General features: G+C 49.0%; 1 protein-coding gene across 1 annotated transcript; it reads left to right on the top strand.

Moving 5' to 3' along the window:
- The first annotated feature begins 625 nt into the window (after positions 1 to 625).
- On the top strand, positions 626 to 12,848 carry MMP14 (matrix metallopeptidase 14). Its single transcript, XM_048516823.1, has 5 exons — positions 626 to 1,031; positions 4,742 to 4,890; positions 10,343 to 10,465; positions 11,899 to 12,259; positions 12,816 to 12,848. The coding sequence occupies exons 1-5, from the start codon at positions 933 to 935 to the stop codon at positions 12,846 to 12,848; spliced, it is 765 nt and encodes a 254-aa protein (XP_048372780.1). The 5' UTR covers positions 626 to 932.
- Positions 12,849 to 12,872: the final 24 nt, after the last annotated feature.

Genomic DNA, 12,872 nt, shown 5'->3' with positions numbered 1-12,872 from the left:
TCTTTCCCATCCTTCCACTCTTTCATTCATTCTTTTCATCCTTTTCTTTCTCTCTTATCCTTCCTTCCCCTTTTCTTTCTTTCTTTCTTTCTTTCTTTCTTTCTTTCTTTCTTTCTTTCTTTCTTTCTTTCTTTCTTTCTTTCTTTCTTTCTTTCTTTCTTTCTTTATCTTTTCTTCCTTTTTATCCTTTCCCCCCCTTTCATTCTTCTTTGATTCTTTCTTTCCCATCCTTCCACTCTTTCATTCATTCTTTTCATCCTTTTCTTCTCTGATTCTTTCTCTCTCTCAGCACTCTTTCATTCATTTTTGCATCCTTTTCTTTCTCTCTTTCTCTCTCATCCTTCCTTCCACTCTTCCTTCCTTCCACTCTTCCTTCCTTCCTTCCACTCTTTCTTTCTTTCTTTCTTTCTTTCTTTCTTTCTTTCTTTCTTTCTTTCTTTCTTTCTTTCTTTCTTTCTTTCTTTCTTTCTTTCTTTCTTTCTTTCTTTCTTTCTTTCTTTCTTTCTTTCTTTCTTTCTTTCTTTCCCCCCTTTCCCCAACCCCTCTCCCCCGGTCCATTCCCCTCCCTGGGCCAGGAGGAGCCGAGCCTTCCTCCTGCTCCTCCTCCCCGGCGGCGGCGGCGGCGGGGCGCGGGGCGGGGGGCGGTCGCTGGGCTGGGCTGGGCTGGGCTGGCTGGGGCGGCTTCCCTTCCCTTCCCTTCCCTTCCTCGCTTGGCCTCCTTCCTCGCTGCAACCCTCTAATTGGAGCCAGACCCCGCGCCGACCACGTCTCCTCTCCGGGCAAAGGGGCCGACGCGCCGGAGCAGCAGCCGCCGACCCAGCCCGCCCGCCCGCCCGCCCGGCCCCGATCCCGGCCCCTGCAGCCGCTTTCCTGCACCGCCAGCCAGCCAGCCAGCCAGCCAGCCTTGCAGCGCGGGGTGCCGCGGAGGCGCGATGGGTGGGTGGGCGGCCGTCCTGCGCCTGCTGCCCGTGGGCCTGGCCTTGGGCGCCCTCCTGCAGCCCGGCTCGTCCAGCCCCCGCTTCAGCCCGGAGGTGAGTGGCCGCCCCCCCGCCCCGGCACCCCCGCCTGGCCCGTGCCCAGTTGCCCTACCCAGCCCCCCCTCCTTGGGACCCGGCCCGGCCTGCCCTGATGCCCCCTTGGATTGCACAGCTCTTCCCCTCTGCTGAAATGGGGGGCTGGGAAACTTCCAGCCCAGCCAAACTCAGCTCCCCCTCCCCCCGTTCCCTCTTTCTCCTTGGCCGGGTGGCGGCATTTTCAGCTCCCCAAACCTGGGAATTCCCCCTTTGCCTTTCGTGCATGCCCTGCCCTGACGTGCTTCCGCCTGCTTGCCCGCCAATACTGGCACCGGCTTCCCTTGCACCGTGCCCCTAATGCCCGGGCACTTCTTTGGTCCCAAACCTTCCCCTGGAGTGGTTTTTTGTTCCCCTAGATCCCTTTCCATCCAGTTTGTTCAGTCCTTTGTATCCTGTAGCCCTCCCACACTCTCCCTCTCCCTCTGGGGCTGGAAACGGTTCCTCTTTAGGGGGTGTTGAGAAGAGGGGTGGCTGCCCCCTGTCCCATTCTGGGGGTGTCCCCCAAAAGCGTGGAAACCCGGTTTGGCCAGAGGTTCCAAAAGAGGAGCCTTCGAAACCTCTCTTGCAACGCTTTCCAGCTCTTTTACAAAGGGCGGCCTGTATCCATCCTGGCCGGGCATCCTTCTGCCCTCATTTGGCAGCCAGATCCCCTGACCCCTTTCTCAGCTGCATCTCACCCCATCCGTCCAAACCTCAGACTGTCCCACCCCCCAATCCTTTCTGATCACGCTGCTGCTCCCCTTGCGCAATCTGTTCCTTGAAAGAAGAAAACAAACCCTTTCCCCCCTCTCAAACCCTGTCTTGGCTCTGAGCTGTGGTGTGTGTGTGTGTGTGTGTCTATTATGGCTTCGCCTGCCCGCTTTTGTTCCCTGGTCCAAGAATGTCACCTTTTGCTACTGTGGAAACTACGGCCGCAGCATAGGAGGGCAGGGTGGCGGGAGGGGCTCGGATATTTTATTCAGGGGGGAAAATTTGAATCCATATCAAAAAGGCTCGGAGGAACAAAGAAATCTGAGTTGTTGGAAGGCTGGACCCAAAGGTTCTGAGAAAAAGGAGGCCGAGACGAATATCCCCCACTTTCTGTGGAAGAATGCATGTGCCAATGTTGGTAGTCGTTGCAGTGTCAGATAACCACCAGAGAGACCCAGGTTCGAATTCGCATGGTGCTGCTGGGTGAACTTGGGCCAGTCAGTGGCGTATGAGGCTAAGGAGCAGCAGTGGCGTCGGAGGTTAAGAGCTCATGTATCTAATCTGGAGGAACCGGGTTTGATTCCCGGCTCTGCCGCCTGAGCTGTGGAGGCTGATCTGGGGAATTCAGATTAGCCTGGGCACTCCCACACACGCCAGCTGGGTGACCTTGGGCTAGTCACAGTTCTTCAGAGCTCTCTCAGCCCCACCCACCTCACAGGGTGTTTGTTGTGAGGGGGGAAGGGCGAGGAGATTGTCAGCCCCTTTGAGTCTCCTGCAGGAGAGAAAGGGGGGATAGAAATCCAAACTCTTCTCCTTCTTCTTCATGCTCTCCACCTAGCCTACCTTGCAGGGTTCTTATGAAGATAAAAGGGAGGAAAAGAGAACAATGTTTTTTTTTTGTTTTAAATGGAAAAGAGAACAATGTAAACCGCTTTGGGTCTCCAGTGGGGGAGAGAAATAGGCAAATAAGTGGATAGTTTCCGAAACAGCATTTTTTCATGCGAGCGTTCCCAACAAATTGGGCGGAAAAAGAAAGAAGGAAATGGTTCAAAGTGGAAGGGGAGAGTGAGCGACAGCTGGAGGGAAATGGCCGCTGCTGGTGTTGAGGACAATTCCTGCCCCCTTAGTCAACGGAGGTGCCCGAATGAGCAAGGGTTAAACGAATGCTCGGAATGAGGATGTGGGAGACAGACAAAAGCGAGCCTTGTGCGAGCCCTTCCTTCGGGCTGGCCTGTCGGACAAGAGGGTGCCTGGGAGCGCACTCGAGAAAGGCTTTGGCCTAGGATGAAAGGCCAGAGAAGGGCAGGATGGTTCCTGTCCCCGGGCTGCGTGGGCGGTGGGTTTGTTTGTGTCTCTTCCAAGGGATATTTTTGGGACCTCAAGGATATGGATGACACACGGCGACGCGGACTGTTTTTAAGGCACGCTATGAGTGGGAGAACGGGCGAGGAGTGGAAAAAACAGGGGCTCTGGGGGCCTTGTTGAAAATCCCGACGTTGGCGGAATGGCAAGGAAGGAGGGAAGAAAAGAGAGACGGGGATAATTGGCAGGGCCGGAGGGCTGCAGAAACTCGAGAAGTTTTCTTGTCTTTGCAAAGTAGTCTGTCGTGCGCTCCTTTTTCTTCTACCCTGGGGTTGTGTGTTCTTCAAGGAGGAAGCGAGATGTTCATCTGCACAGTCTAAACTTATTTATCTTAACGATGGCGTTCCTGCCAACTTTTCAAAACGAAAACACAAAGAGATTTAAGATCGCTGCCTTCTTGCCCTTGATTTATTTCTCAGAAGTAAGGCCAAATCAGGGCACAGTTAAAGACATTTAAGGGCACGCACTGATTTAAAAAACTGCGGAGTATTGCTTTTAATATAGAGTGAGATGGGAACATCTAATAAGCATAAGCATTTTATTGTCACTGTGCACGCACAACGAAATTTACAGCAGCATTCCTCGATGCACACAATTTCAGACTTAAAGATTGCTTTTCCTTCTAACAATGACTGGTGGTTTGGGATGGTAAAACTGTAAGTTTTCTCACTCTTCTTTCATAGAAGCATAGAGTTGGAAGAGACCCACAAAGGCCATCCAGTCCAACCCCCTGCAATGCAGGAACACATAGTTAAAGCACTCCTGACAGATGGCCATCCAGCCTCTCTTTAAAAACCTCCAAAGAAGGAGACTTCTGTGTTGTGTTGTTTGCCCCCTGGTAACTGCTATTTAGAGATACAGTGCATCTAAACCTGGAGGCTTCATTTAGCTATTGCAGTCAAGAGACATAGTTAGACCACTCCTCCAAAAATTTGTCGCAAGCCACTGTTTGTCTTGTTTCCATAAGTTAATTCTGTACTAGGCAAAGAAATATATTATGTTGTGATTTATTTGTTAGCCTGTTATATGGAAGATCCCGGGTTGAGACTAAGAGCTGGTCCCATTAGTGTTGGGTCCTTCAAAACCCTTGATTCTATGTCAGGGGTCTGCAACCTGCCGTTCTCCAGATGTTCATGGACTACAAATCCCATCAGCCCCTGCCAGCATGGCCAATTGGAGGTGTGGTCTAACATAGACCCCTGTTCTATGTCATAGTATTATATCTGGACTGTACTACCGGCTGCTCCCATGATTGAATGTGCCAAGAAAATCCCCTATCAAAAGGAAACCATCCTATCAAGGAGAAAGTTAGCCTAGCAGTCTTTGCCCTGAGATACTAGTTTTCTGCACTGCAGTTGTTGTTTTTTCTGGTGAAGAGCAGCATTCAGTTGTGGGAGCCCACACAATCTGAAGTGGTACAGTCTGGTTTACCACCTCAGTAATAAAAAGAACATAAAAGAAAAAACAAAGTTGTATAATTCAGGGTTGTTTCTCTTGATGCTCAAGCGTCCGGACTCTCTGGTGCTTCCTGGTGTCTGACCACGGGTCTGGGACAGCCATTTCCCTTCATCCAACAGCTTCCATTTCTCACACCCTTGTTCTGACTCTCCTTTTAGGCCTGGCTGCAGCAATATGGCTACCTGCCGCCCGGAGACCTGCGCACGCACACCCAACGCTCCCCACAATCGCTTTCGGCCGCCATTGCCGCGATGCAGCGGTTCTACGGGCTCCAGGTGACGGGCAAGGCCGACTCCGAGACCATGACGTGAGTGTGACGGCTTCTTCCTGCTCACATCCTAGCGATGGTTGAGCACTATTCATCAAAAAAAAAAAAAAAAGACCGCAAGAAGAAAAGGTTGTCTAAAGTTTCTTGCAAGGGGTTAAAATCAGCTATTGTTTAGATGTGATTGAAATTGGCACGATCTTGTAGTAAGGAGCAGTAGCAGCCATGTAGGTTATGCGTTTGGCTGGAGCATGTGGTGCGCTGTTAATGCACAACTGGATGGAACTCTGGCCAATTCGTGACTGAATCTCTCTTGTGGATTTGCTGGTAAACAGAAGTCTTGATGGATCTCTCTTTGAGTTCGGGACGACAGCCCAGCATGTGTGTATGAAATTCCTCTTTCTCATAGCACCATTTTTCCACCTCTTGTGTTGTCCAAAATGGGGCACTCAGCACCTTCGGAGGGAAATTGTGAGGTTTGGGGAAATAGGGCGGATGTGGGAGGAAGAAGAAGTTTAGATTTATACCCCCCCCCTTTCTCTCCTGTAAGGAGTCTCAAACCCCCTTTTCCTTCTTCTCCCTACCACAGACATCTTGTGAGGTAGGTGGGAGTGAGAGAGTTCCGAGAGGACTGTGACTAGCCCAAGGTCACCCAGCAGGCTTCATTTGGAGGAGCAGGGAAACAAACCCCGTTCACCAAATAAGAGTCCGCCACTCATCGGGAACAACGGGGAATCAAACTTGATTCTCCAAATTAGAGTCCAGCACTCTTCATGTGTTTACCACGCTGGCTCTCCTCAGCAGGGTAACTCCAGTCTGAATTGGGGCTCTTCACAACTTGTTCTTACCAACACAGCAACCCTTTCATGGTCTCCTAGTTGGGCCTGTAACAATATTTATTTACATAAAAGGTTTATTAGCTCCCTTTCTGCCTTATAGGAACTGAAGATGGCTCACAGTGTAAATAGTAACAAATCACACAAAAACCGCTATTAAAAACCAATAGTTTAAAAAAACTGCTGGTAAGCCGAAGAGCCAACGAACCACTGCCGCAAATAAAACTTTCTTCAGCTGCTCCCTATAAATCTACCGTGTTTCCCCGAAAATAAGACAGTGTCTTATATTAATTTTTGCCCCCAAAGATGCACTATGTCTTATTTTCAGGGGATGACTTATTTTTCCTAGTGTTGTTTGCCGGGCATGCTTCCAAACAAAAACTTTGCTATGTGGCCAGCAGTGGCGTAGGAGGTTAAGAGCTCGTGTATCTAATCTGGAAGAACCGGGTTTGATTCCCCGCTCTGCCGCCTGAGCTGTGGAGGCTTATCTGGGGAATTCAGATTAGCCTGTGCACTCCCACACACGCCAGCTGGGTGACCTTGGGCTAGTCACAGCTTCTCGGAGCTCTCTCAGCCCCACCCACCACACAGGGTGTTTATTGTGAGGGGGTAAAGGCAAGGAGATTGTCAGCCCCTTTGAGTCTCCTGCAGGAGAGAAAAGGGGATATAAATCCAAACTCCTCCTCCTCCTCCTCCTCCTCCTCCTCCTCCTCCTCCTCCTCCTCCTCCTTCTTCTTCTTCTTCTTCTTCTTCTTCTTCTTCTTCTTCTTCTTCTTCTTCTTCTTCTTCTTCTATGTCTTACTTTCGGGGGAGGCCTTATATTTAGCACTTCAGCAAAACCTCTACTATGTCTTATTTTCGGGGAAACAGGGTAGACTGAGGTAGCTGGGCACATCTCTCTGGGGAGGTTGTTCCATAACTGTGGGGCCGCCACTGAAAACACCCTGTTTTGTGTAACCATGAAATGAGGTCCTTCGGTCAATGGGACTGTCAGGTAGGCCTCTCCCTGTGATTTTATTTCCCCGGGCAAGAACATAAGGGAGAAGACGGTCCTTCAGAAATTCCATTCCCAAGCCAGGTAAATATCTGTGGTCAAGAGTGTTGATAGTTGGTGGTTACAGAGAGCAGAAGTGGCGTAGGAGGTTAAGAGCTCGTGTATCTAATCTGGAGGAACCGGGTTTGATTCCCAGCTCTGCCGCCTGAGCTGTGGAGGCTTCTCTGGGGAATTCAGATTAGCCTGGGCACTCCCACACACGCCAGCTGGGTGACCTTGGGCTAGTCACAGCTTCTCGGAGCTCTCTCAGCCCCACCTACCTCACAGGGTGTTTGTTGTGAGGGGGGAAGGGCAAGGAGATTGTAAGCCCCTTTGAGTCTCCTGCAGGAGAGAAAGGGGGGGATATAAATCCAAACTCCTCCTCCTCTTCTTCTTCTTCTTCTTCCTCTTCCTCCTCCTCCTCCAAGCTGGGTGCTTGTTTTATTTGAAACTTGACAATAAATCCGATCCCCTGTTGTTATTTTACTGCCTTTGGTGGCAGAGCTCCGGCATCAGACCCACAACGGGCAGCTATTTTGAGGGACATACGGAATGGGGGAAAGCTTGTCATGTGATTGATTTGTGGTTAATTTTGGTGAAGGGGACAGAGTTGTGACGTGGGTGTCTGTAGGCAGGCTTCGTTCTAGGCCAGTGGTGGCGAACCTATGGCACGGGTGCCAGAGGTGGCACTCAGAGCCCTCACTGTGGGCACGCGCAAACAGAGTCGCCCCCCACACATACATCTAGGCTGGCCTGGGCTTCTGGGCTCAATTATTAGCATTAAACCTAAGACCTAGTTTTGGGGAAGCAGTGTAGGTAACCCTGTTAAGCGCTGTTAAACCCCACTGATTTTTCTGCAAAGAACTAAGGCGCTATCCTTTATCTGGGAGTAAGCTCGGTTGCTGGCAATGGGGCTTGCTTCTGAGTAAACCCTCCTAGGGTCGTGATTCATCCGTTGGAAGAGTTGCACGGTTGCTTCAAAGCAAAGCCACCGACTGCCACCAAGCTTACTCGCAAGTAACGCACGCCTCGGGGCCAACTGTTTTTCTAAACTAAAACCTCAGTATTCAGGTTAAATTGCTGTGTTGGCACTTTGCGATAAATAAGTGGGTTTTGGGTTGCAATTTGGGCACTCGGTCTTGAAAAGGTTCGCCATCACTGTTCTAGGCGTTTTGTTGGCTAGCGCTGTCATTGACAAAGCGACCTGAGGTAAAAACGGCTTTCCCAAGCACAAAAGACAGATCTTGGCCTCCGGGCACGTCTTCCAGGAAATGAAGAAGGACTTCGGCGGGACGAAGCTCTACGGGCAACTGCTCTCGATTGACCCCGAAAATCCCTCAAAGATCCTCAAAAAAACTGGTGACAAGACATTCTGAAACCATCTAAAAGGCCTGATGTAACCGAGAGCAAGGCTGGGTTTGTGGTTGTGGCTGGGCGGATGGGCACCTGCATCCAATTCCCAAAGTTGGCACGCTGACATCACGGCTGGGCAACATCCTGTCCTTGGGGGTGGCCTTCGTATTCAGGCAAGGCGAGCGGTGTCTGGCATAGCAACGATTGACCAGTGGAACTCCACACCACAAGATGTTGGCAAGCGTTCAGAAAGAGGAGGATTTGAAATAGGTCCGAGGAGCAGTTCCTGGAGGGGGTGGCTCTTCTGAGTCAGCCAGGAGTCAGTTGGAGAAGTCAAAAAGGCTGACTTTATTTGGTGTGAAACGCTTGAAGCAAATCGGTATCCCTTGGCCAGTGTGAACGTATGGAGCTTCCTTGATTATCTAGCTCAGCATTGTCTGTTCTGAGAGGCACCCCTGCTTTGGGGTCCTATGAAGAGGGCATGTAATTGGAACCCTAAACTTTGAGGCTGGAGTCTTTGTGAGTCACGTTGTTGAAACCGAGCGCACAGACACATGTGGGTGCCTTAAACGAATCAGCCCCTTGGTCCTGCAAAGTTAATACAACAACAACAACCACCACCTTTATTTGGCATTTGAAAATAGGTTCTAGAGCATTGGCAGACATTTTTGAAATACAAATCAAGAGTACATTCAAAGCGCGGACAGGAAGACTATATAGCAAGATACATTACTTAGAAAGTTCTGTCACTTGTAAAAGAAATTTTGCTACTTTTCCCAAGAGCATGACATCTGTGTTGTTTAACAGAAGCTCCAACAACAACAACAACCTTTATTTGGCAATTAAAAATAGGTTCTAGAGCATTGGCAGACATTTTTGAAATACAAATCAAGAGTACATTCAAAGCGCGGACAGGAAGACTGTATAGCAATATACATTACTTAGAAAGTTCTGTCACTTGTAAAAGAAATTTTGCTACTTTTTCCAAGAGCATGACATCTGTGTTGTTTAACAGAAGCTCCACAACAGAACAGTCAGAGTCACTTTCAGATTTGTCTAGGGCCAGCCTGGGAGAGAAATTCCTAATGCCCACATATCTCGGACAGTCCTGCAAAGTTAATACTGTCTTCTACATTGAACCTCATATTAATTCGTGTCCTGCCACCCAAGACAAGCCACGTCTGCTTTTGAATGACCGCTGCACTAAAAGAACTGCAGTTATAGCAAAGTTTTTGGCACCAGTTTTATCAACAACTGCGCACTCCTGTTGATCACCTAATAACCTTTTATTGTTGTTATTGTTAGTCTGATTGTTGTTTTATCCTATGCCTAATAAAGGTAATGAATGAATGAATACTGTCTACTCCAACGAGTAGCATCCTTCCAGGGTTTCCACGACCTACTGCTTTGCCCATTAAATTGGAGATGCTAGGAATCGAACTCGAGCCCATGCCCTGCTGCTGAGCCGCAACCCCTCCCCTGAAGAAAGAATAAGCCCTTTATTAAAACTAGACAGTGTTTTACATACTAAGCACAGGCTTGTGAGACACAGGCCTCTTTGTTCTGCTGTACAAAACTATCTGTCTATCTTCCTGTCTCACTTCCCCCCCTTGACAAAACCCCCATCTGTCTGTTTACCATAAAGCAGGACTATCTGGGGTCTGCCCTTAAAGAATTTTAGAAATGTTTAACCTCATCCCACCTCCCCACCCCCAACCTGGTCATGATTTCTTGGTATCCATGTTGCGAGAAAGGTGACTGTGTCTATCGACTCTCGCCTTACGCAGAGAATGTTGAATGCTATACTCGGTTTCACGTAAAGATGTTAATTTGGTCAGTTGAAGAGCAGCTGTTGAAAAAATTGTATGTTTCTGCAGTAGAAGATAGTCCCGAACGAATGTGAAAATTATCGCTCATTTTTACGCAGCGCCTTTGTCAAAACCGTTATTTTGTGCATTCCTGAACGTGGTACTTTGATACAAGAGCATTTATATCAACGTGTATTTTTGTTTTCAAATGTTGTGAATCATTTGCCGATTTCTCTCTTCCCCCGTTTAAAGAAAATGTCCTAACAGCCGGTCATGTTAAAACTCTGTCCAGAACTCCGGCCAGTGTGAGAATCTTTGAGAGTTTGTCAACATTCGTGCCAGATGCATGTGGACTAGTAACTTTGGCAGACGTTTTGTGGAACCCAGGGAGCCGGGAAAGGTAGCGTAAAAGCCCTGCAGGCCTAGGGGTAGTTGAAACCTGAAATGCTTTCCTTTTCTTTCAGAGCTATGAAGAAACCTCGCTGTGGTGTACCAGATAAATTCGGGGCAGAGATTAAGGCCAATGTACGGCGCAGACGCTATGCCATCCAGGGACTGAAATGGTCGCACTATGACATCAGTTTTTGGTGAGATTTGGAAGAGGGTGAGGGGCTGAACTGGGGGAGGAAGTTGGGGGGGGTGGGGAGAGAGAGAGGGGGGATGATTTTTGAGACTATATCCTGAAAAGGGGGAACCTAATCAGTCGCCGAAAGCAGAAGAACAATATGTCAGGCCCATTTTTGTAGATACTTCATTTGCATCTTTCAGATGATGAAATCTTAGTGGGGGGTATTTGATATTGTGAAATTTTGTGATCTAAGACAAGAAAAACAGCATGTCAGTTTTAGGAAAGAAGCGGGGGGGGGGGGTTACAGCATTTGGTGGAGGGGCTGATGCCAAGCCCCTCCCCCCCAGCCAATTCATATTTTATTTATTTACTTACGTTATTTATTGTCCACCTTTCTCACTTGGGCTCAAGGCGGATTAAACAGAGTGAGAATACTGTTGACCTATGGGATATTCAGTAAACAGTGCAGTAGGATTAGGGTTCTAGAACCAACCAGAAATCTCAAAACACAATAGACGCAAAGCATGCGTATTAAATGAGGCAAGATTCCATGGTAGGATCCTAGTTTTATCAAGCTACACACAATAGAATAGACTACAGTCCCTAATAATTTTGTACAATGCAAGTCTATTGCCTATGTAAAAAAACCCCTCTTGAATAACACAGTTTTGATAGGAACCCTCCACCCCTGATCATTTGTCCTCTGCAGCCATCTGAGCATACAGCATGCATGCTTTCAAACATTTCTCTGCAAAATTTCAGGACTAGGTACTTTGAAAGATTCCAAGGCGCCAAATAAGCCTCCAGGTTTTGCACTGTTGAAGCCAGATTTCTGAGAATGGGGAAAGTTCTCAGGTCTCCTGCCCTATCACTCAATGGTTTTCTTAATTTCTGAGAACGGGAAAAGTCCTCAGGTCTCCTGACCTGTCACTCAATGGTTTTTTTAATTTCTGAGAATGGGAAAAGTCCTCAGGTCTCATGCCCTGTCACTCAATGGTTTTTTCATTTCTGAGAACGGGAAAAGTCCTCAGGTCTCCTGCCCTGTCTTTCAATGGTTTTTTTAATTTCTGAGAATGGGAAAAGTCCTCAGGTCTCATGCCCTGTCTTTCAATAGTTTTTAAATTATTCTAAACAGCAGACAAAGGAAGAAAAGGAGTCATAGCCCTTCCAGCTGTTCTCTCTAGCTTATAGTCTGCCTTGCCCAAATGAAAGAAGTAGTAAGTGGAGCTTGTGGTTGAGAAAGGGGGAAAGTTTGGGGGGCAAGGAAGATTTGAGGGCGAGGGGCAATGCTTTGGAGTAGGCGAGGTTGGGTGAAGACGTGGATGGTTGGTTATGTCGGGGAAGCTTTGTGGCACCACAAACCCATACATCTGGGATTGAGATGACTGCCAGTGTTTGTGTCAAGGTGAGCCTATTGGAGGGCTGAGCTCTCAACATCTGTCTCTGCCGCAGCATCCAGAATTACACGCCCAAAGTGGGGGAGCAGGCGACATTCAGCGCCATCCGGCGTGCCTTCACCGTGTGGCAGTCGGTGACGCCGCTGCGCTTCCGCGAGGTGCCCTACTCGGCTGTGCGCGAAGGCCGAGAGCCGCAGGCCGACATCATGGTCTTCTTTGCCGAGGGTTTCCACGGCGACAGCACTCCCTTTGATGGCGAAGGAGGCTTCTTGGCTCACGCCTTTTTCCCGGGGCCCCACATAGGCGGTGACACCCACTTCGATGCCGCGGAACCCTGGACGTCCCGCAACGACGACTTTACTGGTGAGCCGCTGTTACGGAAATCCCTGGGGATTTGGGGGCAGGCAGATTTTGGGGTTTGGAGGGAGATCAACCAGGCTAGGATTCTGTACAGCCTACCCTCCAAAGCGGCTGTTTCATCTTGTGGCCCTCCAGATGTTATGGACTACAGTTCCCATCATCCCCTACCAGCATCAGGGGATGGACTCTGTGGTGGACTCTGATCTGGTGAACTGGATTTGTTTCCCTGCTCCTACACATGAAGCCTGCCAGTCACTGTTCTCTCTGGACTCTCCCAGCCCCTCCTCCCTCACAAGGTGTCTGAGGTGGGGAGAGGAAGGGAAAGGAGTTTGTAAGGAGTTTCAAACTCCTTACAGCAAAGGTGTCAAACTCGCGACCCTCCAGACGTTTTGGACTACAGTTCCCACCAACTGTAGTCCATAACGTCTGGAGGGCCGCGAGTTTGACACGTATGCCTTACAGGAAAGAAAGATGGGGTATAAATCCAAACTTCTTTGGCCAGTTGTGTTTGTGTGAAGAGAGGTTGCCACCCAGTGGCTGAAATCAGGCAGTGCAGCTTGGAGAGATGTAAAATTGTGTGAGCCCCGGGGGATATTGAGTTTCTGTTCCAAGCTTGATTGTGGAGGCCGGCTGGGAGAAAACTAATTGGCTTTTTGTCGTAGATTTAAT

Source organism: Sphaerodactylus townsendi, linkage group LG15 (assembly GCF_021028975.2).
Source record: "Sphaerodactylus townsendi isolate TG3544 linkage group LG15, MPM_Stown_v2.3, whole genome shotgun sequence".
Classification (NCBI taxonomy): Eukaryota; Metazoa; Chordata; class Lepidosauria; order Squamata; family Sphaerodactylidae; genus Sphaerodactylus; species Sphaerodactylus townsendi.
Note: the sequence above shows the minus strand (reverse complement) of the source record. Positions and strands in the feature narration are given on the sequence as shown.